The sequence below is a fragment of the Trichoderma virens genome, assembly GCF_000170995.1.
Source record: "Trichoderma virens Gv29-8 chromosome Unknown TRIVIscaffold_5, whole genome shotgun sequence".
In the NCBI taxonomy this organism is placed as follows: Eukaryota; Fungi; Ascomycota; class Sordariomycetes; order Hypocreales; family Hypocreaceae; genus Trichoderma; species Trichoderma virens.
The window spans coordinates 475951-502391 of record NW_014013744.1 but is presented as its reverse complement, the minus strand read 5'-3'; the positions used below and the strand labels follow the sequence as shown (position 1 = coordinate 502391).

At 51.5% G+C, this 26441-nt stretch overlaps 6 protein-coding genes across 6 annotated transcripts; 4 read left to right on the top strand and 2 right to left on the bottom strand.

Annotated features, from left to right (window-relative positions):
• Positions 1-512: 512 nt before the first annotated feature.
• On the bottom strand, positions 513-8108 carry TRIVIDRAFT_56056 (uncharacterized protein; the record flags this gene model as incomplete). The annotated part of the gene is made up of 5 exons (XM_014102138.1): positions 513-956; positions 1023-5510; positions 5614-7835; positions 7898-7965; positions 8044-8108. The coding sequence occupies 5 exons, from the start codon at positions 8106-8108 to the stop codon at positions 513-515; spliced, it is 7287 nt and encodes a 2428-aa protein (XP_013957613.1).
• A 683-nt stretch (positions 8109-8791) lies between these two features.
• TRIVIDRAFT_56057 (uncharacterized protein) lies at positions 8792-9586 on the top strand (the record flags this gene model as incomplete). The annotated part of the gene is made up of 1 exon (XM_014102137.1): positions 8792-9586. The coding sequence occupies one exon, from the start codon at positions 8792-8794 to the stop codon at positions 9584-9586; it is 795 nt and encodes a 264-aa protein (XP_013957612.1).
• Positions 9587-12234: 2648 nt separating this feature from the next.
• On the top strand, positions 12235-14446 carry TRIVIDRAFT_124089 (uncharacterized protein; the record flags this gene model as incomplete). The annotated part of the gene is made up of 4 exons (XM_014102136.1): positions 12235-12610; positions 12718-13300; positions 13384-13670; positions 13734-14446. Coding segments are annotated over 4 exons (1959 nt in total), but the record flags the coding sequence as incomplete, so codon positions are not given.
• Positions 14447-14864: 418 nt separating this feature from the next.
• Positions 14865-16536, bottom strand: TRIVIDRAFT_36873 (uncharacterized protein; the record flags this gene model as incomplete). The annotated part of the gene is made up of 3 exons (XM_014102135.1): positions 14865-16156; positions 16221-16348; positions 16451-16536. 3 exons carry the CDS (start codon positions 16534-16536, stop codon positions 14865-14867), a joined length of 1506 nt encoding a protein of 501 aa, XP_013957610.1.
• A 1907-nt stretch (positions 16537-18443) lies between these two features.
• On the top strand, positions 18444-18920 carry TRIVIDRAFT_37717 (uncharacterized protein; the record flags this gene model as incomplete). The annotated part of the gene is made up of 3 exons (XM_014102134.1): positions 18444-18504; positions 18577-18774; positions 18841-18920. The coding sequence occupies 3 exons, from the start codon at positions 18444-18446 to the stop codon at positions 18918-18920; spliced, it is 339 nt and encodes a 112-aa protein (XP_013957609.1).
• A 1061-nt stretch (positions 18921-19981) lies between these two features.
• On the top strand, positions 19982-22209 carry TRIVIDRAFT_212510 (uncharacterized protein; the record flags this gene model as incomplete). The annotated part of the gene is made up of 2 exons (XM_014102133.1): positions 19982-21470; positions 21525-22209. 2 exons carry the CDS (start codon positions 19982-19984, stop codon positions 21791-21793), a joined length of 1758 nt encoding a protein of 585 aa, XP_013957608.1.
• Between the last annotated feature and the right edge of the window lie 4232 nt (positions 22210-26441).

Here is a 26441-nt window from a genome sequence, read left to right as displayed (position 1 = left end):
ACTTCTAATCCAATCTCTAGATAGTAAGGCGTCATATAATGTCTAGTCAAATATAAAAACATGAAATATAAACGAAAAGTGACAGGTCACATCCCCTATAAATTATACGAGGTATACGAGAGTCAAGCAGTTAAAGCGTCTACAACGAAAAGTAAAAGAAGAAAAGAAAGATTCAAAATTTCATGCATCATTAAAACAAAAATAATAACTTGCTCGCTCGTCATGACGATTACAACTATAACCCCAGGCCGGCGCGCAAACAATTGCCATAGCCAAAAGCATTGTCCTCCTTTACAAACTCCCATCAGGGGTCAAGCAAGAAAGAAGAGGAGGGGCACAATGTGTGTGCCCCTTTGCTGATCCCGCTGCCTATATATCCGAATTCCAAATTCTCCCTGGTTCTGATGCTGAAGCGCTGCTCATCACCTGCAAGACATACCGCTCCCACCTTTGTTCGCTGTCTGTTTCCGCCAATTCCCCAAGACCCGCCTAATGTGCTCTATTCCCCTGGCCTACCAGAAACTGCACCATCCGATATAGTGCTGACACAGATTTTCCAGTTTCGTAGCTTCAATGATGAGCTTGTTCACTTGGTTAATGATGTCCAGTTCCTCATTAGGCTTGAAGTCGCGCCCCGTAAGCTTCTGTGAAACACGGTCGAGCACTTCAATTGCTCTGGCGTTTTGGCTCTCCCTCTCTTCCGCGCCGTTAGCCTGGGCATTTTCTGGTATCGTTGAGCTGTTTGTGCGGGCTCTGTTTCTAGCCATAGGGGGTGCTGAAGACTCGACATTTGCCATGAGCTCAGATGGTGCGACATCGGCATCCAAGATGGACTGTCGTCGCGCTCGCATTGCGTGAGGGCCTGCAAGCGCCACTTCGCGTTCGGAGCGGAAATTGGGCCCAGCCGGAGAGGCAGCATTGGTAAGTCTCCAAGTGAGGAGAGGATCATGAATAAACTATGAAATAGCGAATTAGTTTTGCAACTCCTTAGCAAAAGGCCTTGTAGAGGTAATCAAACTTACAGCTTCCAATACAGCCATAACGCTCTCCTTGTTATCTCGCAAGACCCTCATTACGTGTTCGCATGTGATTCTAAAGCTTCCTTCAATATTGCTAACTTCCATAGCATACGTCAACATGCGGGTCAGTCGGAAAGGTACTCTCTCGGGATACTTTTCACGCTTGGTGGCTACCTCGAAACAGTCGCCAAAGTCAATATGAATAATCTTGCCAGTGACGCGGTCGAGCATAAGATTCGAAGGGTGTCGATCTCCCAAACCCAAGATATAGCCCACCATGGACATGACGCCCAAGGAGCGAGTGTAGTTTGTCCGCCTCTCTAACCAGGCTTCTGACGACTTGGACTTCAGCCAGAGAACACGGTAAAGATCCTGACCTGTCGTGTTGTCCAAGGCATACCCAAACACTTCTACCTTTTGCATGAGCGTTAGGTTGTCGTAGTCCGGTGCCATCTGGAGCATGATTCGGTGCTCAATGTTGAGGAGAATCTTGCGGCTCTCGCGATACTCACGGATGAGGACGTGCAGTGTGTCGCTGTTCGGAACCCATCCCAGTAATCCAGAGTTCTGCGAGAGCGGAATGGCAGGATAGCGCTGAATGTTGAGATGTCTCTTGTAACATTCGGAATCGTTTGCCAGTAGAGTGTTACAAAGGCCAAACAGCTGCATCACACGCTCGTCCTGTCGAATGTCCTCATGCCCTTTGAGCAGGAAAGCGTACGAAACGCCATCACTGCCGTTGGCATTGAGCTTTCTCGGCCTCTGCTTAGAATTAATAACAGTAAAGGTCGACTCAAAGGACATTATCCTAACGATAGGCTGCCCACTCTTGTATGTTCCCGGAACAGCCAGGTCGAGGTTCTTCGCATTCAGCAGCTTAGGGGAGCAGTATGTAAGTTCCAGGCTTGTGACCTGCGGCAGCTGTCTTGTGATGCGACGGAAGACTTGATAATAGAGATCCCAGGCTTGATTTAAATCGTTCACATCCCTACTCGTCTCATATTGATGGCACCAGTCTTGGGCTTCCTTAAGATCGCGCCCAAAGGCCTGCGCAAATGATATTTCTCTAAGGGTCTCCGGGCCCCTCTCCAACTGCTCATGAAGAGGTTCCAGTGCCGCAAACATGCCCTCAATGTTATGATCGCCAAAGTACAGTCGCGATGCCTCTTCCAGACCTTCGTGCCAGAGTTCGTGCCATAGCACCGCCACTCGAATCAGCTCATGACTGACCGTGTCTGCTTGGGCAACGAGGTTGGCGCTGTGCTGACGCATGCTGTCCATGATTTGTGCTGCGGACCTCGACCGTCGACTGTTCTGCCATGATTTCATGGCTACGGTGAGCGGGTAGACCAATGCCTGCGGATGCGCCCGGCCCACGTCAGCCAGAAGATTATGCACCGACTGCTGCACACGCTTGTTTGGCTGATTGATTCTAGCAATAAGTTGAGGTATCACCTCCAGCCATGTGTCAATGCTAACATTTGCAAAGCCCTCGGTAACAGACGTGTTTACATCCGAATTGCCTCCGTGAGTGAACCACAGAGTCAACAGACGCAGTGTATCTTGAAGCGAGCTGCCAGCGGATAACGCGATGGACTTGAAGAAACCCTGGATGGCTGGCACAACATGTTCGATAATCATCGTCTGGTCAGCTCTCGATAGCTGTCCTTCGCCTCTAGCAGACAAGGTCTGAACAATCTCAAAATTGGCAAGCGCCCAGGCATGCCAGGCCTTGTACCAGCGCGGGTTGTACTTGGTTGCTTGAGAGTAGGAGGCCAGAATGTCCTGGATCTTGGTGTATTGCCAGTCATCCTTGTTGAGAGCAATCTGCCACTCGCCCTGTCGCAAGTAGCATTTCGCCAGTAGCACCGTCTGGTCTACCAACGCTCGCTGCGTCTGTGGGCTCATCACAGATGGGTCAACCTGGTTTTGGAAACCATACTCAAGAGGCAGGTTTACTTCGCTTCCTGCTTGGGCGGTGAGGTGAGCCTTTGCTACGTCTAGACGGTGAGCCGAATCATTGGTAAATCGCTGTAAGCAGTACAAAGTTCTCTCGGCGATTCCAGTAGCCTTCATGTTGGGCTGCTGGCCAAGTTCCCATTGATACTTGAGCATGCCGTAAATGACTTGAGCAGGCGGTGCGTTGCGCGGTCCTGCAGTCGCTTGCTTGGTGTCGTTCCAGTATGGAATCAGGGCCTCAAGCGGCGCATCGGAGCCAATGAGCTGCTTCAGTGACTTCTCGGCCAGTCCCATACGGCCCGACTTGCGACAAAGGTTGGCGAACTTGATCCACATGCGAATGTTTTCTGCGGGAGCAATAACCAGGGCACGCAGCCGCAGCATTCGCTGCCAAACCTCCACGTTACGCTGGCAACCCTCCAGTCTCGTTTCCCAGGTCTTACGCATAGTGACCTGTTTCCTCTCATCACATTGTTTGTATACAATCAACTCTTCCAGTTCAGCAAGCATCTGAACTCTGACAACGACCTGGTACGCGCGGTTATATGATTCGCTGACAAGAGCACTAAGTTCAGTATCCAGGCCTTCACGGGCTTGTTCAATACAGGCAATAGCCTCTCTGAATTGATTCCGATGAAGAGCTAGGATGGCGCCGAAGAATGACCTATCTGGAGAGTACCTCTTAAGGGAAGACAGGTAGTTATCCATGGAATCCCACTTGCCGAGACCCCACGCGGCGGCCGTAGCGAGCGGTGCAATCATTCTTTGGACTTCGGGGGCAGAGTTGGCCCATGTGCTGCCGGTTAAGCTGGCGAGCGCGTCCCACTCACCAAGAGCATGGAGACAGCGCATCTTACCCATGACAATATCGATGGGGATAGGTTGGTCAGCAGGCACCTCTCTCTCGCGCTTATTGTAGGATGCCAAAGCTTCCTCCCATCGCTCCAGCTTCTCAAACCACGTCTCGCGCAGCTGAATGCCTTCTTTGTACAACTGAGCTTTCCGCAGAATACCAATGGCGGCATCTGACTGCTGCAGCTGATTGTTGATTACAATGAGGGCTTCCACAGCTCCGCTGCTTTGGTCCTGTAAGAATTCTAGTTCTTTGTAATGCAACGCTTTTGCGTAGGCGTGGCAGCGGGCGGCCTCTCTACCGAGAACACGGATGTCAATGGGTAGCGCTTTGTCATCGTGTTCCATGAACTCGGCCAAGTTGAGCAGCAGACCAAGCAAATCCGGCGGGACATTCTCCGACTTGATGGCGCTCTCGATATTCTGAATCAATTCATCTTGGAACTGTTCATATAGCTCGCTCCAACATGAAACGAATGCCGAGTTGAAGAGCTCTCGGGCCAGAGGCAGGTAGACGCTCGCGAGGCTGGCACAGGCCCTCAGGGCGTGGTTTGGCGACTCTGTGAGAAGCGTGGTGCTGAATCTTCGTAGCCACTCCTGCCAATCCTCTTTTGTTGACTTTCCTTTGGTATCCCACGCAGCCTTCAGGTGAATGGCATTCATCTCCAGCTTCTTAGTACCCAGATCTGCAAAAGGAGTTTCATCTCCAATGTCCAAAAGGCGAGCGTCCGATGTCAAGTCTTGCGGCAGAACCTCCCCTTTCTGTAGCTTACTAACCAGAAGATCATAGTTTTGATGTTGGATCTGATGTTGGTTGATGACCTTGTTCACAGTTCCCATAAAGTGTATATAGTCTCTTCCAAGCTGTTGTACCAAAGCACAGAGCGTATCGAGCGCAGCGAGCCTCAGCATCGGCTCTCCCATGTCGAGTACTCTCGTCAGAGGATGAATAATCTTGGCTGCAAAATCGTTCAAATTCACTTGGCGGGAAATTTTGCCAATGGTATCAATCGCTTGCTTCCTGATGAAAGTTGGCTGCCCCTGCTTCTCAAACGTCCTAACAATAACAGGGATAATGAGGTGCATGTACTCTTCAGCGCTCGCTCCAAAAACCAAAAAGGCATGCAGTACTTTCTCAGACGGCGTTCGCTTTGTAGACACGTCCTTGTCAAGCACGCCAAGCATGAGAGGGAGAAGCGACGCCAGGTAGATTTTGAACTCGCCCTCGAGAGACCGAGATATAGCCTCAACCAAGGAGAGAATCGTAGTTTGTAACGACGCTGACTTGTGCCAATACTCCTGGAGTATTTCTACAATCTCTGGAAGATAGTTTCTGATGTGCTGTCGTACAATGCTCACCAATGTCGCCAGCTGATTGAAGTACGACTCCAGGCGGGTGGGGGGGCACGATCGAATAACAAGCAGAAACGCAGGAACGATTCTATCCAAGAACGACACGCATTCCAGTCCCAACGTTCTGAAGATATTCATAATGGCTTCGATAACGGCGGCATGATGCTGAGCCAGGGAGTGGTCCTTGAGAATCTGGAGGAGGGCGTTGATAACGACGGTAGGAAAGTACTCCTTATTCGACGGTGTTAATCCAGTCATCATTAGTGATATATCCGTCATCTGATTTGACTCGGAGCGTCGCTGCATTTCGGGTGTTTTCTCCTCGACCTGCTGAATTAAGCAATTAGTGAACGCGAAGCTCCTCTCCTGACTCTACTGTCCAAGGAAGAATCAAAAGGTTAGAAGGGGGAGGGGGGGTCGCAGTGCTCACCTGATGTTTATAGGGGTCCAAGGCGCCCAGAATACCCATGAGCTTGATGGTTTCTTGTCGCAAAGGACCTCTCTGATCCTCCGTCCTAATAATGGCCTGGAGAATTTCTAATAGTTGGGGATACTCTAAGTAAGGCTGTATCACATATCCAGAATTACTGGCCAGTTGGCCGAGAGAATGGAGAGCCGCCTCTCGTTTGATGTTTGAGCTCTGATCTTGCAGGGCATCAATGATGAGTGGCATTAGACGGTCTTTATATGGCAACATATCTTCGCCGCCGACAGTGGCCAGCTCTCCGATGGCTTTCAAAATGGTAGCAGCGACCGTAGGGCTGGGGTCGTTAGCCTTAGGAAGAAGAACAGAGATCATTGGCTCAACATAGGGCTTGATGAGCGATTGTGCGTTTTGAACCAAGAGACTCAGTAGTTTAGCACTCTCCTCCTTGTTTCGTGCCACATCTGAGAATTCGAGTTCAGTAAGCATCTGGATGAGAGTCTTCCGCAAGGAGGGGATAACATATGCCGGATTAAACCTAGCAAGGCGACCAATGATGGAGATGGCAACTTCTCTAATAGAGAAGACTTCGTCATTTAATGCAAAGAAGAGGATGCGGATGTTTTCTGCCTTGGCCAGGTGACGATCAAACCGTTCGTCGAGAGCAGCCAGCACAGTCCGCCGAATATTTGGCTCTGGGTCGGATATTCCGACAGTGAGTAGCTTTTCTATAACATCCCCAACGACCTGGAGGGCATGATAACTGGTCTGGTTGACAATGGGGTCTCTAACATAGAGCTGGCAGCAAGTGAGAGCCGCTGCTTCTCTGATTTCCGGATCCTCATCTTCAACATACTTGATGGCCACGTCACGAACAAACTCGTTCAGAACATGGCCGGAGAAATCAAAGCTCCCAAGAGTGTTCAATGCAAGCTTTATCTCCGTCTTGCGATTTTCATATGCCTGTGGATCTTTGGCATCCTTTGTAATAGTCGGCACCGAGGTCAGAGTGTTTGGCTGCGGCGCGCCGAGAGGTTTGAAGGATTCGCCACATAGGACAACGCTCAGCATGTCTAGCAGCCTTTCTTGGATGATGGGCTTGACAGGCGGGATATAGAATGCCATGTCGACCAGAGCCTGCGTCAGTTTAGGCGTTAGGTCGCAAGCAAAGATGGGGTCAAGGAGAGCCTCCATGTATTTGCTAAGAGTCTGGCCAACGGCCACGGCAAGACGGCTGATACAGTCAAAGACTGGATCCACAGAGCCCCTCTTACGAGACTGTACGCTGAGGCCTTCTCTCACATAGATCAGAACGCCATCCAGGTAAGGGGCGATGGCACTCTTGACAGAGTTTGCAATGTTTCCGATGGCGAGGAAAGCGTCGTTACGCTCCTTGTCCTTTTTCAACATGCCAGAAAGATAGACCATGAACTTGTGAAGCCAGGAATGGGCGAAATCGGCTGGCGAGTAGCTTGCCAGGTCTGGTATCAGCAGCACCACAGTCTTTCGCGTGGTCGGGTCACGGTGATCTTTGTGCTTGAAGACGATATCACAAGCTTCCTGGTAGTGCTCTTGCATATACATGCCACCTTGTTCTAAAAGCTCCTTCAACACCAGCAACGATGCGTGGATTGACTCAACCGTGTTTACTTTCAGGCCCTGTCTCGCCTCGTTGTAGATCTTGCTCATCCATATCTGCTTCATCTCCTGGTCTCGCTCGCGAATGATGCGGAAACAGGCGCTGACGGTCTCAGCCGAGGTTTCGCGAATGAGTTGTCTCGGATCACGAAGACCGACCCAGATCCAGTCAAAAATGGTTGGGATATACTGGTACATTAGGGTAGGTGCATTTCGCGCAAGCTCTCGCAGGACGAGAACTGCACTGTACCGCCGCTCCTCGACTCGGTCATTCTGTAACCATTCGAGTGCAGTATTCACCTCGGAGTCGACCAGTTCAGAAATCATGGCTCCTCCGGGCCGACAAAGCTTTCCGAGGGCAATCGCCGCATGCCGCATAGGCATGGTATCCTTGCCACGGAGAATAGTCTTGAGGTTCTGCGTAAAGCGGGTATATTTGGCGGCCACGTCCACGCCTTCAAAATCGACGAGAGAATCCAAGGCATAGATACCGCCCAGTCTCTCTGCAGAGTCGCTGCCATGTGTGATGAGTTGGGTGATTTTGTTGTTAACGTTGTTGTAGAATGTGAGGAACTGCTCGGGGCTAAGATCTACAGGGATGTTAATTGAGCAGTCCTTCAAAACGCACACGACGGACTCGGCATCGCCTCACCTCGATGGCATACGGTCACCAGCTCTCGCAGCTGGATGGCCGATCGCTTGCGCACATCGTCGCTAGTTCTGGAGAGGGGCGACTCATCAGCGGCGTCATTCCCTTTGACCAAACATCAACAGAAACCCCCCACCACGGAAGCTCACCTTGACCGCAATCCCCTCGTAATATATTCGAGTCGCTCTAGGGCGACCTGCTGTGCCTGCGCCATCGTCCCCAATTCGACTGGAGCTTCAATGGAAGCGCCACATGTACCGCACCGAGGCTATGAGTCGCGGCAGCTCGACTGCGAGGTCGAAATCGCTCCGAGGAAAATAGGATGACGCGCGACAGAGGTTGAGGCTCTTGATTAAGGAAAATTCGCAGATGGCCGTCGGAAGGTGATAAAGATGAAGATGTGACACAGTCAAAGGAATGCCTCGCTGGCAGCCCAAGGTCACGTTGTCATGATGCCTCCGACAAGCTGCGTTGCCGGATTAATGAAGGTTGGGTAGGACAAGGAAAGGTCCATTAGCCTCATAGTAGCTTGTAGGATCGATCGCTGCGCGTTTGTACACACTGTATACGCACTGTAAGTGTTTTGGTCGGGACAGGCGGGACACGGTGCGCAAAGCTTAATGTCGGCACTGAGCGGCACATGAGGCTCGGAAAGTGCTATCGATAACGGCAGCGGTGATTTGCCAGTGAGCGAGATCTCACTTTCGGCGGCTACCCAGCTAGGAGAAGGTTAGCACCATGACCACTTATTCTTGGTCACGCCGCAGAAACTCTCGCCACTTGCAAACCCAAAGATTCCTCGTATTCTTCTGAATCACCGCGTCGAAACGAAACCTAATCATAGGCATCCATTCCACAAACCCTACACCGCAATACGTATCATCACGATCAGCAGCCATGGGCAATGACGGCGGATCCATCCCCAAGCGTCGCGAGCTGGTCAAGAACGCGGCGCGCGCACCGACGATTTCTGAACTCAAGGCGACGGCCCTCGAGTCTCTAGCACATGCATGGGCTCACTGCGCCCTCAGTGATGCGCCCCTCGACTTGGAGGCAGTAGTTTCAGACTGGCGGGGGAGGCTATACAGCTATGAAGCCATTTTGAAGGGGTTGATGCCGTCTGACGACCCCAACGAAGTGACACCAGCAGCTCTGGGCATCCGCTCGCTACGGGACGTGGCAAAGCTGAAATTCTCCAAGACGGGCGATAAATGGGCTTGCCCAATATCCATGAAAGAGATGGGACCGGCGACAAAGGCCGTCTACTTGGTGCCATGTGGCCACGCATTTGCAGAGGTTGCCATTACAGAGATCAAAGAAGAGGCCTGCCCGGAGTGTGGAGAGGCCTTTACCCAAGAGAATGTGATAGCTATCCTCCCAACTGCTGAGAAAGACTTAGACAGGTTACAGAAGCGGATCGAAGATCTACAGGCAAGCGGCCTCACTCATACGCTCAAGAAGGGCAAGTCGGACAAGAAGAAGAAGCGCAAGGCCGGAGACGCCGAAGAGGACGGAGATGCGGAAAAGAAGGAAGAGAAGACTAAGAAGAACGATGCCAGCCGAGCAAAGAAAGAGACAGACTCGAGAATTAAGGGTATCAATAACTCGATGGCGGCGACATTGACAGCTCGCGTGTTGGCAGAACAAGACGAAAGGAACAAGCGCAGGAAGCTAGCCCAGGCGGCTTCATGAAGCACACTACCGCATTTGATTGGATATGGCTTTATCTAGCATGTCACCTGTAGAGATTGATGTATACTCAATGATACCCCTTTCTTTCTATTTCAAGCCTATATGTCGCCTATGTGTGGCCTATGCTCTTCTTGAATCGGGTTCGCCGTTAGTGTGGGACTGTCACAACAGGCATAGCTGATGCTGCAACTGTGAGGCTCTGTGAGGATCTCGAGTGGTTCTGGAAGGGTAGAATGGAGAACGCCTAAGAATAACAGCCCCAGTAAACTCAGGAATGCGCCCGTTTGACGCCACGGCACCTGCAGACGGCCAGGGCCAAGCATCTCGGGCCCGATTCCTCCTTGCCCGCATCCTTCCAACGTCCTACCAAGGTATGTCCAGGTCCCTATCTCCCACTCAGGTATCTCCCAATATCTATTATACAAGTACAAGTACATGATTCGTAAGTCGGCTGCTCCATACACATACACGCCAAGTCAAGCACGTCTACCATTCGCCCCCGTTGTTTGCACATTGTTGGAGCTTTGCGACATGTAATGCTCCAGCTCAGATGCATCGGCATCGTGTCCTGGGCCTTGGGTCGCGGCATTGAAAGATCGCGCCACCAGGCGATCTGGCACGCTTGTCCTGTCATAGAGGAACCGGGAGAGCATGGCTGGGCTCTGGGCTGTGCTACAGGCGTCGATGGCGTGCGTTAGCGGACATAGCCGAGTTTTTGGCGGCTGTTAGTGGTCGCTTTGGGGGAGGGAGCCGGGAAGCTAGCGGTAGAAGCGGCGCAGACTCACCTAGAAGGGGAGGGGCTTGAGGCTGAGTTGCCGTTTTGCTGGTTCGAGCTGTTGTTTGGTTGCCGAGTGCCCATGATGGATTGATTAGTTGATGGACTGAAGAGAAGTTCTGATGGATGGTATCAAAATCTTCAGAACGGTGTCTCGATAGACTGTTTTGGCAGAGATCACACAATGCAAGCAGGTTCAAATAGAATACTTTGGATCTACTGAGTACTTCCCTCAACTCGAGTTCCAGTCTCTTGTCCTTATAAACCAACAGCCAGTCAAAGTCCTATCCATAGCTTTGCAAGACTAGCAGCCTCACGAGGACCTTCTCAGGCTGCTTGTACGCAGAATTCAGCCCAAGGCTAAAAACACCCTCCATGCAACTCGACGTGCAACAGGCCTGAAAACCAAGGCTCGTTTCAAAGTCTCAAAGTATCAAAGTATCCGTGATGCGCCGGTTTGTCTTCATGAACCAACGAGAAGAGCGAAATGAGCTTGACAAGCCAGATAAACAAGGTGTCAAGATGGAGACAAAGTCCATGGCAGCCACCATCAGTTGTTTGCTGTGGGCAAGAGCACCCTGCTTTCCCCCCACGTTATTTTTATCCTACCTATCAATACTACTCGTATACTACCTCAACGACCTGCCAACCTGCCATCTGACCACTTCACCACTTCACCTCCAAGTTTCCTCCACTGACAGCAACAGCAATTTGATCGAAATTATGATAAACCATAATCAATCTATCCTGCCTACATAGGCGCTTGACTAATGCGCGCCGTCCCGCCGGATCAGAGACTAAGGCCCATCCCTCCAGGGGATATCGGCACAGCACAATGAGACGATGACGGACCTTCAGCTGGCGCTTACCAAGACCCCAAGACCCCAAGCCCGGCCCCGACTGGACCATCCAGGTGCCATTTTATCTTCGACTTTCTAGCCTATTCGTGTCCATTGTGACTTGCCGCGTTTGGCTGCTCGACAGGAGGATCGCGGGCCACAAAACCGTATCAGGAGGGTCCCTAATAGACCTCAATCGAGGACCAGACTCGGCCACTTGGCGTCTGTCAAGATGCGAACCATAGGGCTGCCTCAACAGATCGTCTCTGCCTGCGTAAGCAGTGCTCCCCATGCAACAGCCGTCACCATGAGCGAATCAGAGGCGCAGCTCCATGGCCGGTCCCCACGAAGGATGCCGTCGTATGGCCCAGCTGGGCAGCGCCATGCCCCATCGCGAGACACTAAATCTGCAGGCAAAAGTCCAGGACTGGCGAAGGGGGGGCCTGAGAAGGCATCCAAGTTGGGGTTTTTAGCGGTTCGCGAGGCATTCCCAGCGCCTTGAAGCCGGGATACAGGACGGATAATAGTAGGCATCCCGCACCTATCAATGATAAGGCATTCTGGAGAGGCAGCCTCTCTTCTTTCTCTCATTTTTTCTCTTCATCCTTTCTTTTCCCACGCAATTAGTATACTATAATTAATTTTAATGTAGGTTGGCATCCCTCTCTTTCTTTTCTTATTTTTCTTCCTATCTTAATTATCCATTCTCCTCTTCTCAATCATTATTATTTTCAAAATGGCGCCGTGGACAAAACACTGACAAGTGGGCAGAGTCCGAGCCAAGTCGATCTTGTATAATAGAAACAATTTCTCAGCACTCAATGACATTAAGACGGGCCAGCTTCTCCGCGGCTCACTCCATGGCCGATAACTCAATTGAGCAGGCAGATCGCAGACCAGGCCTCGCCATCAATCATATTCCCATACACTTGCGACGAGATTCGCGATCCAGAGACTCGCTCAGCGATAAGCCCTTGACGGCGCCGCAATCCAGCATCGAGAGCCACAACCTTTCTACTGCCTTTGGCCAGCGGAAGCACTTTCCTGAAAGCCTCCATTTTGCTCCCAGCTCATTTCGCCTGCGCTCGAGGACGGCCTCGACAAGAAGCAGCATCTCGTCGGCAAACGTACCAGACTCTGCGACCACGTATTCCCACTCAACCCTGGCCAGCCCCATCAGCACCAGCTACGCCAGCGATCTCAGCGACATCTACTGCGGCCATCCCATCGATGCTTCACGCCCAGCCAGCCGAGTGTATCATCGACACCAGTCTTCTACAGGATCCTTTTGTTCAACCCATGTCAATGACGACGATGACGGCTATTCCTTTGCAGGATATCCAGACCTCAGCGCTAAGCTAGGGGAGATTCACGTCGCCACTCCTGTTACTCCCGTTCCCGTGAGCGAGGGTGACTGCCTGGATCAATCTACAAGGCAAGCACAGAAGATCTTTAGAGACAGCTCTTGGTCTCACGTATATTGACTTTTGCCGTCAGCGTCTCGCCCATCAAGGAAGAGGAAGAAAGTGTGACTCCCAGCGACTCACATGAATGGCCGCAGCTTGAAACCTCAACCATTGAAACTTCCTTCTCCTCTAAGTGGGATACAGCATCGTCTATATCAGACGACGTTTCATCTCAGGACACAGAAGCCATTCTTGATTATACCCTTCAATTAGTTTTTGGGGTAGATCTTCAAGAGGAGTCGTCCAAGGTGACACCAGCAGTGCGAAATCTCGTGGGCAAGTTTATCGGCGATGTTGGGAATTGCTTCTGGGCCACACCATCCGACGCTGATATGACGCAAGTCATGTCGACATCAAGCAGCTCCTCAACCCCTTCTCAAGGTGGCAGTGGGGCCGGCGACTCGCAATCCGGAGGCAAGAGAAAGAAGCAGGGCCGAGGAGACGAGGATGATGGCGACTTTAGTGAGGGCGAGGGCCTGGGATACAATCCTTCCAAGAAGCTACGGCCAAATCCAAAGGACGAAGAGAATCTGCGTCTGAGCTGTCCTTATAGAAAGAGGAACCCGTCGCGATTTAATGTCAGGGATCATCACAGCTGTGCCATGACATACTTTCCCAAGTTTGCTGAGCTGAGGTATGCAGAGACTTATCCTATCCTTTCTGCCATCGAATGCACAGCTCATGTGCGTACATTACACTGCTGACACTCTCCCACAGACAACACATTGTCAAACAACACAAGAGAGACGACCCGTCCGCATTCGTCTGTGACAGATGCAACCGCGACTTCCACACCCGGAAAGAGCTTCGCGATCACCAGCGTCTGCCAAAGGAGATGATGTGCGACATCATGGATCACGATCCAGAGTCGGGAGTAGATGGAACAACATCGGTCAAGCTCCTATCCCGTAAAAGAGCCAGCGGCGCCTCCCCCGAAGCCCAGTGGAAAGAAATCTGGAACATTTTGTTTCCAGATGATGAAGACCACCAGATCCATCAATACCGTATGCGCACCTAGATTATGATAAACTTGAGGATATGAAAACCCACTAATGTTAATCGAGTAGACTTCACTCCCGTCATCGAGCACTTTGAGCTCTCCAATTGCTACATGTCGTCGTTTGAAATCTTACACTCTTCTCTCCGCGACAAGATTTCGAATCCGGCAACGCTGGAGACGTTGACGACCAAGTTCCAGCAATGCTTTATGGAGGCCGTAGAGCGATGTATCGGTGCTGCACAGAGTATGCCCTACACTAATCGCAGCAACAAGAGAAACGAGCCATCTCGGGCACAAAGCTTCCAAAGTCTTATACCACGAAAGGGAAGAGAGATCCTTCCCCGGCCCGACTCTGGGGTTGTAATGATGGATGAGTGTTCCGACGAAAGCGGCAGCATCAGGAACTCTGCTCTCGGACCCCGAGACAGCGTGCGAACCATTAAGGATGATTTGCACAGGAGGGGAAGCAACTTGGCTCCCGATCCCTCGGTCGTGCCTACGCCTGCAGCAGTGAGCATATTAGGCCACAACTTCTCAGGCGACATGTCATTTATGCCAACCATGGGTGTCAGCGGCCCGATGGATTCTGTTGCTGTTCAATCTTGGAACAACAACGTCTCGGATCCTAATGACGGAGACATTGGCAACAGCTTTCCAATGCCTGACCATTTCTATGCTCCGGGAGAGCTCACACCCCATGGGGACTTGGGAGGCTGGGACGAAGGATATTATCAATCTACGTTTCAGGGGCTAGGAGATCGATTTCACGGCTTTGGAGGGGGGCTGAACTAAAAGATGCCCTAATGAAGTGCCGATTTCATGCGTTTATGGGATATATGTCCATCATGTATTATAGATGTACTAACAGTCATTTGCCCGTTTTTTTTTTTTTTTTTGTCAACCTACCAGCTAACTAATAGTCGCTATGCCAGATAATCTATTTACTTTTCTACAGTCTTGATAACGGAGTTAGTAAGCGTAGTTGTAACATATGAGACCAGAAACTTAACTTGTCAGAGGTAAGTAGGTATGCAGCGCAAGACTTAGAAATATCATGCCCCTAGACTGCTTCATTGTGTCATATCTACGCTGACGGTATAGCACGTGCGATTAAAGAAAAAGAAACTAACAATTGCGGTGTAAATAAATGTATGATTAAAATTACCTATGTAGGCATGTGCAATTCCGTGTTGTTCGTTCAATATCTCCACTGGAAAGCAGGGTGCTTCCAGTCCAAGTTCTCGATTTCCTCATCCGTCAAGCCACTCAACGCCGCATCAATATCTTGACTCCCTCGCTTCTTATTATCACGCTTCATCCACAGCAGCGTCAGCGTAGCCAGAACCAAGATCATCCCCGACGTTGCCAAGTTGAGCCCGTTTCCGATATGGTAGTTTGGAGCGTCAAATGGAAGAAACGCCCAGCTGCTGATGAGGCCCCCGATGTTTCCTCCCATAACATTGGTGCCAATGGCCGCGCTACGGGCCGTATCGCCGACAACGTTGGCGGCGACCTGTGCGTTTGTCAGGGGGCCTAGGGCGAAGGCGGAGGAGGCGACGAGGAAGGTTGCGCCGTAGCGGACTTTTTGGTCGGTTGAGCCGAGGAACATTGCGTATCCAACCATGACCATGGGGGCAGAAAGGATGATGAATATCTGGCGTCTGTCGAGACGCCAGCTAAGAAGGGGGAACAAGACGGTAAAGAAAGCTCCCATTACATAAGGCGGCACGGTAAGGAGTTGTTGGTGTATAGTTGTCTTGCCCTTAAACAAAGTAGCAACGATGGTAGGGAGAAAAAATGCAAGTCCTTGGACAGTGATATTGTCCAGGAGGAATATGAAGGCTGTGCTGAGCGTCACAGGGTTAAGAATGCCCCTCTTAATCTTTACCTTGTCCATGCTATCCAAGACAGCGGTGGTACCAACCCGCTCAGACTTGACACGCGCAATGGCCAAATCCTTTTCTTCCTGGGAGAGCCAGCGTGCAGTTTCTGGGCGGTCAGTCAAGGTCAGGAAGCCGAGAAGACCAAGGCCAATGGTAATGATGCCCTCAACAACGAAAATCATGCGCCACGAGCGAACGCCGCCAACGTGATCGAGCTTTAAGATGGCAGACGCCAGCAAACCACCAAATGCACCAGCTAGAGGCGACATGACGATGTACAAAGACAATCTGAACGTCAGCTCCGAACGGCGGTACCACCGGGACAAGTAGTAGGCAATTCCGGGCATCATGCCGGCTTCGAAGATTCCAAGGAGGAAGCGAACGCCGGCTGCCTGGCTCATAGTCTGGACATAGCCGGTTGCCAGAGAGCAGACGCCAAAGAGAACCGTCGTCAGGGGAAGGAACCAGCCAGGCCCGATATATTTGCAAGCGAGACTCGCCGGGATCTCGAAGATGATGTAGGAGATGAAGAAGACGGAGATGATTGCGTTGTAGTCATTTCCCTCGAGGTCGAGATCACTCGTGAGGCCAGCAATCCTCGCATTGCCTGTGCATCACATCATTTGCTTGTCAGACATTGTAGACGGACGGGTGTCTCGGCATAAGCTTACCAATGTTGGCGCGATCAATGAAGCAAAAGAGATAGAGAAGAGCCACAGTTGGGACGATGAACAGGTCAATCTTTAGCCGCAGCTTACGCTCAGCTTCGGCATCATATTCGACGAGGGCCACGCCATATCTAGAGCACGGTTATCTTCATCAGTACAGGTACAATACAAGACGCAACAAACACATGTAGCCCAGACTGTGATTTGGAGATGCAGGATTCAGTAGTGCTCACCTGTCAGTAGCGGCTTGGCCTTTTTCAGCTGCCAAGTGCACATCCGTCGCTATTTCAGTCTTGCCTCCCTCCGTCTCGGGTGACATGGTGATATCTTAAATAAATATCGCAGCTGCAGAGCCTTTGGCTAAGTTGAAGTCGTATAGAAATTCTCGGAAGGGGGGGAAGGAAAGAGAGAAAAATTTACGGGCGAGGGATCCGAACGTCAAATGGAAAGCCCGCTAGCTAAGCTGTAACTGCAGGAAAGTAATTGGTCGCAGACGAAATTTTCTTCGCACAGGGATGGCAAGGCATAATGCGAGCTTGCCAGGATTCATCTTCTTTATAGGTTTCACCACGATGCCCCCAAGCTGAGTGCATGTGGCCATTGCATTAAAAATGCAAGCCACAGGAGCTGCTTACTACAAGGTAGTGAGCATCGCAGAGAGCGGCCAAGACCAGCAACTCGCTCTCGAATCCATCCATCCCTCCATCCATCCATCAATCAATCAATCTATTTACAGCCACTCACGAGCCTGCGATAGACGGTAGTCGAAAACGGCTGTTGAGCGTCTCCTCAAAAGCATCAAATTGGAGACGAGCGTGTGCTATGTTGGCATCCCATCTGGGGACTTTGCCGTCATCAGGAGCCGTCGTTTTGGACCGGGTAAATTGGCTAATGCGCCACGGGACAGCTATATTATGCTTCCCCGGGAGTTTCTAACCTTAAAAAGATGTTGAAATCGCGGGGAAATTTGCTTCGATCTTGGTATTGGCATTAGTCAGACATGACTCGGGAGACAGCGTTGCCTCCTTGTCTGAGCCTTGACTCTATGACAAGGTTGTGTTTTGTATGGATGGACGCGTCAGACGGAGAGTTTTTGCAGGGCTTTGGTCACGTCTTGCGAGAAGGATATGTAGTGATATTTCGGACGCACGCATATGTATGTTGGTAGTGTTTGTAGTATCATTGTATGCATAGCAAGTAGCATTCCGGCAGGACCCTTGCAGCGTCGCATTGCGATAAGTCGAAATGAACCCCGAGATGCCGAGGTGCGATCTTGATGCCGTGGGAGCAAGATGCTGCGGAGGAACAAGATGCTGTTCATGGGGTTGCCAAGTCCCTAAAGAGACAACGTGGCGCATACTCCGATTTATTTACTTGCGCCAGTAGAAATGTAGTCAAGAGGCCGCAATTCTAGAAGCACGCTTATATATGTGTGGCTGGCTATTGGAGTTTAGGTTGAAGATGCTCGGTACTGGGTTTCGGCAATGGTGTAAGTGCAGATAGACTATGAGGACAATGGGGTACTACTGGGGGGCTACTATGTGTTGACAGCTCTAAAACAACTATAAGGTACAGGCACTACCCAGAACTAACAGCACTGCCGCATATAACTTCCATGGCAGACACAGTTTTGTACTATGGCACAGATAGTAACAAGAATACAATCAAAGACCCTTAATCAACCAAGTCTTGCATCCCATCATCTAATGCGAATGCGTCCCATGGCTCTTCTTCAGGGTAGCTTCGCATCCCCTATTGACATCTCCCGTACTCGTATTTCCAACCACGACTTATCTGATTGATCCTTGCGCCACAAATCGATCAGTATGGCGATCATGTGCATGTTATCAAGCAATCAAAGGGGAAAACGGACGATTTGCAATATCGATCCACGCGAATAGTCTGCTTAGAAGCCTTATCCAAGGCTGCGGCAACATGCTTGCAAATATCCGCGCCCTGATTGGCCAGCCGCCACGCCACATCCTCTGGGCCAATGGGCATCGCCGCAATCTGACCCAAATCGAGTGTCATCAGCCCAGCAGCGTCAAGGCTGAGTGGGCACAGCATCAGGTACAAAAGACGTCACTGCCCGGCGTCCAGGTATTAGGTTCGACACCGATCAAACAAGCATCAACCATCTGCATCTCTCTACTTACAATCCGTTTCCAAGACTTGTACAATTCTTCAAACCAAAACCCTCATCTTCAACCAAACACTACTGTCAAAATGACCGTTACCAAGGCCTCCACTTGCTGCCGCCAGGGTACCGACGCCGAGTGTGCTTGTGGTAAGTCGACATAATGCTCCCATCAGACTCTCAACTACAATGCGGATTAAATCTAACGAAAATGCCCAATAGCTCAAAAGGCCACCTGCTCATGCGGCAAGGAATCCGCTCTTCACTGCACCTGCGCCAAAGCCACCGCTGAGAATGCTGTCGAGGGCCCGCGCTGCTCGTGCCGCGCTCGTCCCGCCGGCCAGTGCACCTGCGACCGGGCCTCTACAGAGAACGCGCCCGTTTCAGGCTCAACCTGCCAGTGCGGTGCTCGACCAGCTAGTAAGTGCCCCTTTGAAAGAATCGGAAGTGGAAGCGTTGGGCTGTGTGCTGACTCTGGCTGTTTAGCTGCTTGTACTTGCGAAAAGGCGACCGATGGCGGATACAACCCAGCCAACGAGATCGACTTCACCAACTACGCTAAATAAAGAGGGAGCTATCTGCTGAGGCGTGTGTCGCTAGATAGGCGCTTACATAGCTATTCTCCCTTGATATTACTTTTCCTTTCTTTTTTCGGCTCCTCATTTGGGACTCCGGTCAATGGTGGCGTTCAGGGCGGGCAACGGAATGCAGGACTACTGCTGGTTTATACTTGGCTGCAGCGATGGGGCTGCATGTTGCATGTTGCATGTTGCATGTTGCATGCACTTATACGGATGAGTTGTACACACATACTTGTAGATTTTGGCAGGTCGGCCATCGCCTAAGGTGCGGGCGCTTTTGCTATTTCGGGCTTGGGCTGTGCCGTTGTTTATTGTTGACATGCACAACACATTGGGACTGGCGTTTGGTGGCACCATGTCCTCCCTCTGGAGGCACGGCATATTACAGTAGCATCTAATAAATGGATCGATACAATACAATACAATAAATGCAATCAAAAAAAAAAAAAAATATGGAAATGATGAGCTGGATCTGAACGTGCTATCCTCGATTGGGAATCGGCGGCGACTCCCTGCTGAGCAAAAAGTGAGGGCGCTGAATCAATCTCATTCAAAAGTCAGCACACCAGGTCACACACGCTGCGCATTCTTGTCTTCGCTGGCATTATGTAATTTCGGGCTGCGATTCACCGCTCGCGCGAGGTGCCAAACACGCCGCTCATTGGCTGCTGACAATTCATCTGCCGGACAAATCAAGAGCGGTCAGCCCTTTTGAGCTGTAGCTCTGGTAAAGTTCCTACCTTGTGTGGAGCCACTTCTCTGTGCCACCCACCAGGGCTGGGCAAAAAATCTCACCTGGTCGCGTCCTGCCATCATCGAGCCACTCCTATAACTATCCCACAGACCACCTTGCAGCTCGCGCTCCATCTCTTCATCTGCATCAGAAAACAAAGAATCTGGCTTTGGGCCTTTCGGAAGCGCTGCACCGCATTTATCGCTGCAATTGAAGCTTCCTTCGCCCTTCTGCGACCGCATCTCCCGATACCGTCCCTTCCCCCCTTCGCTTATCAAGCAGACCCCAAAGCTATATAAACCAGCGCGTCGCGATGCCTCCCAAGGTAGCTAAGCCCGCTGCCTCCAAGGCGGCTTCAGATGCCAAGAAGCCCGCGGCGACCAAGGCCAGCGCAAAGGCGACATCCAAGACTGCCGCCGCCACCAAGGCGACAACAACCAAAGCCGCCGCCGCCAAGGCCGTCAAGAAGGATGAGAAGCCAGCCAAGGCCAGCGCAAAGGCCGTGGTCAAGGACACAACTGACGAAAAGACCGACGATGAGAAGCCCGTGACAAATGGTGCCACCTCCACCAAGCGAAAGGCCTCGGAGACAGAGGACGAGCATGAACAAGACGTCGTCATGGAAGAGCCCCAGCCCAAGAAGAGCAAGACAGCCAAAGAGCCACGCGCTGCGCCGGCCAAGGCCAAGAAGCCCGCCCATCCTGAGATTGGAAAGAAGATCAACGACGCTCCAACGCAAGTTTTGGACATTTACGTCTTTGGCGAGGGTACTTCGGGTGAGCTCGGACTGGGAAGCAAGCGCGTCAACGGCAAGAAGCCCATCGATGTGAAGCGTCCTCGACTTAACGACAACCTCTCGGCCAAGACAGTCGGAGTTGTACAGATTGCATGCGGCGGCATGCACGTCGTTGCCCTTACTCGCGACAACAAGATCCTCACTTGGGGCGTCAATGACCAGGGCGCTCTGGGTCGCGACACAAACTGGGATGGTGGATTGCGGGACGCCGACAAGGCTGACGACTCCGACTCGGAAGATGAAGACGATACTGGCATCAACCCCAAGGAGAGCACACCAACTGCCTTGTCCGAGGAGGAATTTGCCCCCGGCACCAAGTTCGTTCAGGTCGTTGCTAGTGACAGCGCCTCCTTTGTGCTTACGGAAGACGGACGTGTCTATGGATGGGGTACTTTCCGCTCTAGTGATGGTATTCTGGGCTTTACGGAAAGTGTCAGGGTTCAAACGCGACCTGCGCTCGTTGCTGGCCTGAAGAATATCAAGGCTCTCGCTGCCGGAGCCAACCACATTCTCGCGCTTGACAACAAGGGCAATGTCGTGGCTTGGGGATGTGGCCAGCAGAACCAGCTTGGCCGACGCATCATTGAGCGCAACAAGATGTCTTCCCTGATTCCCCAGGGAGTTGGCCTGCCTCGAGGCAAGATTGCCAAGATTGCGTGCGGCTCGTACCACAGCTTCGCCATTGATAACAACGGAGCCGTTTGGGGTTGGGGCTTGAACAACTTTGGTGAGATTGGTGTGGAGAACAACGCCGGCGAAGACGATGCCGTCATTCTCAAGCCCGTCAAGATCAGCTTCCTTGCCGACCACACAGTTACGGGCATTGAGGGCGGTATCCACCACTCCCTGGCATGCACCGAAAAGGGAGAGCTGTTTGCTTGGGGCCGTGTGGACGGTTACCAGGTTGGCTTTGAGCTCGAGGCTATTGAGAAGGTTGACAAGGAGTACGTCATCCGGGACGAGAGAGGCACTGCTAGAATCCTCGTCAAGCCCACCAAGCACGAAGGCAAGTAGAGGTCCCATCATCCTTTATCAACAACTTATGCTAACCATTTCCTAGGTGTCTCTGATATCGTGTCGGTTGCTGCTGGCACTGACAACAGCTTTGCCGTTAGCAAAGACGGCAAGGCCTACTCTTGGGGCTTCTCAAGCAACTACCAGACTGGCCAGGGCACCATTGACGACATCCATGTCCCTACCTTTATCGACAACACTGCCACGCGAGACAAGAAGATTATCGCTGCCGGCGCTGGTGGACAGTACTCTGTCCTCATTGGCTTGGCCGAAGACGTGCCCGCCACCAATGGCGAGGTGAACGGTGCTCACTAAATCATCAACTCTGGACGATCAAAGTACACGAAAAAGGGGGGCGACGACAGACATTTTGAGGTGATATTATGATATCATGCTTCAAGCTATATAAGCCTGCTATCAGGATAGGCGGGCTCCTATGATGGAGCTTTCATAACGCTCCTCCACTCGAAGGGAGGTTTCCTTTTTTTTCCTGCATGCATTTGCATTTGTTTTCCATTGCCTCACGACAGAGAGGTTGGGGAAAATGACGGGCGGGGGCTCTCTGTAAGCTAATGACGTGATGGACTTGTTTCTGGCGAGTGGTGAACTTCTCTATATATAGATCTTTTGCATTGTATAGCCGTACTTATGACATTGCTTTCTTTGGGCGTTGTGGTAACTGTTTCTCACACAGCTTCTCTCTTGATAATAATAAAGTGCTCATTCATTCTAAGAGGTTTTGTGATGCCGGTGCAGGTTAGGTGCGAGTAATGGCTCGTATATCGTTTTGTCCGAAGACAGGGTGATGCTCTGAGCCACGGTAAACATTTATGCCTTGGTGCTGATGGTCTACACTGTTCTACGCTTTGTAACCTACCTAGCTCGCATGTCACTTGTTCATGTTACCTAGCAGTACCTATTTTCAACAGAAGCAGCTTTACGTAGCGTTAACCAGCGTGATACAGAACCGTCACGACGCTTAGCAAACCACCTATACAAGTACGAGTATCTACTTCGTGGACAGTCGCCCAACCCTGGCATTGCTAGCTCCCAAGTCCGGCCATCCAGACCGAAAAAAACCGCCGGCCGAAGCGGGATTGCGATTCCACGTTGCATGCCAGGGGGTTCCGGCAGGCCAGGCAAAAACGTGTGTGTACAAGTAGCGCGAAAGGCTACCGAAGTAGCGAGATTACAGATGAAATAAAGGGCTCCAAGGGGGCCGAGAAGGGAGCTTGCCGTACTCCGTACGGAGCACAAGTATGTAGGGCCACGGTATTGAAAACGGGGCTGGACATTGTTCCCTTGCTGAGATCTGGATCTCGCCCACGATAGTGGTTTTCCTTGGTCGATAAGCTTTGGGCGAAGGAGGGAAGGGAAAGGGGGCCGGCTCGCGTGGATGGGCGTGGGCATGCGAGAAGTGCTGGCCAGATGGAAGGGGTGTTTGGATGGGAAAGGGCCTTGACCGCTTGGGGGCGTGGGTTCGTGCAACTTTGACCGCTTGGCAGTGACAGCGTTGGATTTTGATGCTACTGTGCAGGAATTCGCTCGATGGCGACATCTGCTCAGGGGAGGAGGGAGCTCAAGTGTCGTGGGGGGCTTTTGCTGTGGAAGTAAAGACGCAAAGATGGCGGTAAACGGTCTCCTCAAGGACATTTCGGCGGAGTTGAAAGTATTGGATTCCTTCGCCTACCTACGGAGTACACACAACGGAGTTCGTTTTCTGGATGGACGTCTGGAAGAGGGACCGAGAAAAGGAAATTGGCCCCAGCACTCACACCGCTGCCCAAAGCTTGGACAAAGGAAGAAGCAAGCGGTGGAGTCTATTGAAGCGAGACGAGCGTGTTCCAGATTCCAGAAGCTCCAGCCGACATGGGGGACGGGGCATTTTGCGGGCGATGGAGAGAGCGAGAGAGAAAAATAACAACATTGGAACAAAAAAGACGCTGGATTACGGCCGAAGTCCCCGACTCGCGAGCAAGGGGGGAGGAGAGCGAGATGCGGGCTAGAGCCTAGAACCCGTGGTACCTGACGCCAGCAGCAAATTGCGCGTGCCTGGCCAAGTACTATGTACTTTTAGCAAACGGCCAAGAGGAGCCCAGAAGAAGCAGCCGAGATTGGGGCCTGGGTTCTGCGAGCAATGCGGTGGCTCCGGCTGCCACGGAAGAAAAAAGAAGCATTTTGATTGATCCATGGCAAAGAGATGGAGATTGAGCATGGGAAGGATTTGGGCTGGGCTGGGCTGGGCTTGTGGTACCTGCAGCGGTCCAGGGGCTGATACTTTTTTGACAGCGCAGCGATTGGCCCGCGCCGTGGATTGACTTTGAACTTTCAGGGCGGCCAGAACGGCAAATGGCGGCCCTGCAGCGCTATTGCTTGGCGCTGGCCGTGCGTCGCGACAGTGCAGTAGGCCAAACCTTGGATTGACTGACCTAAGCACTGCAGTCAGTTCTGGTTCCGCAGTTTGGTGGCGGCGACTGGAGCCCGCGGTCACGGCAAACGGCTTAGCGGCTTGTGTCCACTGACTTGTCGCCAAGGGCGCTGAAACTTGGGAACTGGATGGACGTGGGCCTTTATGGACTGGACCTGATACTTGGGACCGCTCTAACGTCAATACTATGTATATACGAAGCACTTGGCGCAGTGCGGGATATACAGAAGGAAGATTAAATCAAATAAAACGAATGAAATAGTCGTATAGTAGAATGAGCCACCAGAAGTACCTCGTAGCCACAAGCAAGGAAAATATTACTGGACACGGACCTCCTTGTTACAGAAGGTACCCGTTGACATGTTATTGAAACTTTTGTGGGAATATTCCCGGCTTGCCGCAGTGGTAGCACTTGGGCCAGCAAACGAAACGGAATAATCAATTCTCACCTGCACTTACGAGTACATACATTTGCTATCCGTCTGCACGAGATCATTGGCTCTGCTCCGAGTAACCTTCATTTCAGGCACCCGTTTAAAAAAGCAAGTAACATATCGCGTTATTTTCCTGTTTCTATTTATTCCTCTGACACGGCGGACCCGGTGTTTCTCGCCTCCGTCCTCTCCTTTTTGTAGATCATGTTTGGGGCAGACGTTCGCGGTGGCGAAATACTGTACTCTTACATACTCGTACGGTATACATTGGACTAGAAGGGCATCAAATGACTTCAATCTCCCTCATAGCTCGTCCGTACCTTGCATATTGTGGCGCGGTGATCGCTCGGAGAATTGCCCAAAGACCATTGAAACATTCAAATTTCACTCTGGCCGTCTTCTTTTGACACTTGCTAGCTCATCAATGCGTAATGCGAATAAAAAAAGAAAGAAAGATGTTTCCGATACATCGCGATCTTCCCATTCACACACCCCTCCCCTTTCCGTTGAGGCCGGCCGGAAGCGTTTCACTTATTGCCGAGCGCGGGCTGGCAAGTACATACATGGCATTCGGCGTATTATTCCATGGTTCTCTACCTATCCCAATCTCTACTAGGCGTGTTTGGCACAGCTACGAGAACGGTCTGTGTACGGTGTAGTGCTATTCACGAAAACGGCAGTTGGAAGATATGTGCCGGACATTAGCAGACCAAAAAAAAAAGAAAAGATACACGGGAGAGCAACATTACACCACGGTACCTCTGCTTACTGTATTCCGACTCCTCTCATCAGTGCAGGTAATACGGATGGATGCTACTACCTCTGTCATACTTCCATGTACTGTATAGTGCCTGTACCAGTTCGGTAGCTGCATCAAGCTCTCCCCACCCATATCAAGACCCAGTCCAGGAGCAGCACGCGAAGCCTTGCCAAGACAACACAAGCACAGTGGTTCTCTGAGCAAAGACATGGGGCATGTGAGGAAAGCCAGGGGTTCTCTCAAAGGCGACAGAGGCCAAGCTTTGCGAGCCATTACTATATCCCAGATCGGCAGACGCACGGCGGTTTGAGAAGATCCACCGAACGGAGCACTTCTCCACTGCTAATCTTGCGTCTTCTCCTTTACCCGTATCCCTGCCAGAGAACAAAAGCCTTGAAAGGGGAAACCTGCGTTGTTTCAAAGCACTGGGCAGCGGGTAAAAAAAAAAACGGGCACTAGCAGCAAATAGCAAAAAAAAAAAACGGTATACCGGGGACAAGCAGGGAACAAGGAGAGACTGCGAAATGGGGGCGAGACACCAGACAATGGAGGGGAGAGGGAACAAAGGAATACACAGATAAAAATATCACATTAATTAGACACTGTCTTAATACGAACGACATGTTACAATGCTGCACCACAGAGTTGCAATTGAGGCTTAGCGAGAGCACATGCGCTGTGATACCTACGAGCACCAGTCCATGTCCATGCACAGTATCCATACAGGTCCATACAGGCAAGAGAAACAAGCATCGAGCATTGGGCAAATCTCTCTCCCCCCAGTCACGCCATTGCCAGGGCCCAATCGTTATCAATGCACCAGCCACGAGCATATCGGATGGCACGGTGACCAAGTTGGAGCAGCTTCATCCTCATCCAAGGCATAGGCTGGGTCCTCCCCCCAGAGCCCACTCGGCCGCCCGCTTTTTCCCAGTTTTTTTTTTTCTTTCCCACAAGTACAACGTGCCAAAGGATGAAAGCAAAAAAATACCTTGGAAATTTCCATAGCTAGACGCCTTTGGCCGGAAGCAGAGTGGCCCTCCCTTGATGACGCGTATGCCCTCCCACCCCCAAACGAAGGCAGCCCGGCCCCGGGATAAAAGGGCCAAAAAGGGCGGATATACTCGACATGTCGCAGCGGTGGAGCAGCAGCGTGGGACGGAGGGGGGCTCTGGTTTGCTGTTTGCTGATCCGACGAGCCAGTGGCTTGAGGCAGTGGCTTGCCCGCCTCCGGTGCGGAACAAGGGAGAAAAGCCCTCTCTGTCGCTGTTCTCGTCGTGTGTTTTTTCCTGTTTGCCTGTTCGCTTCTGGGGATGGGGCTGCAGGTTGGTGATGGGCGAT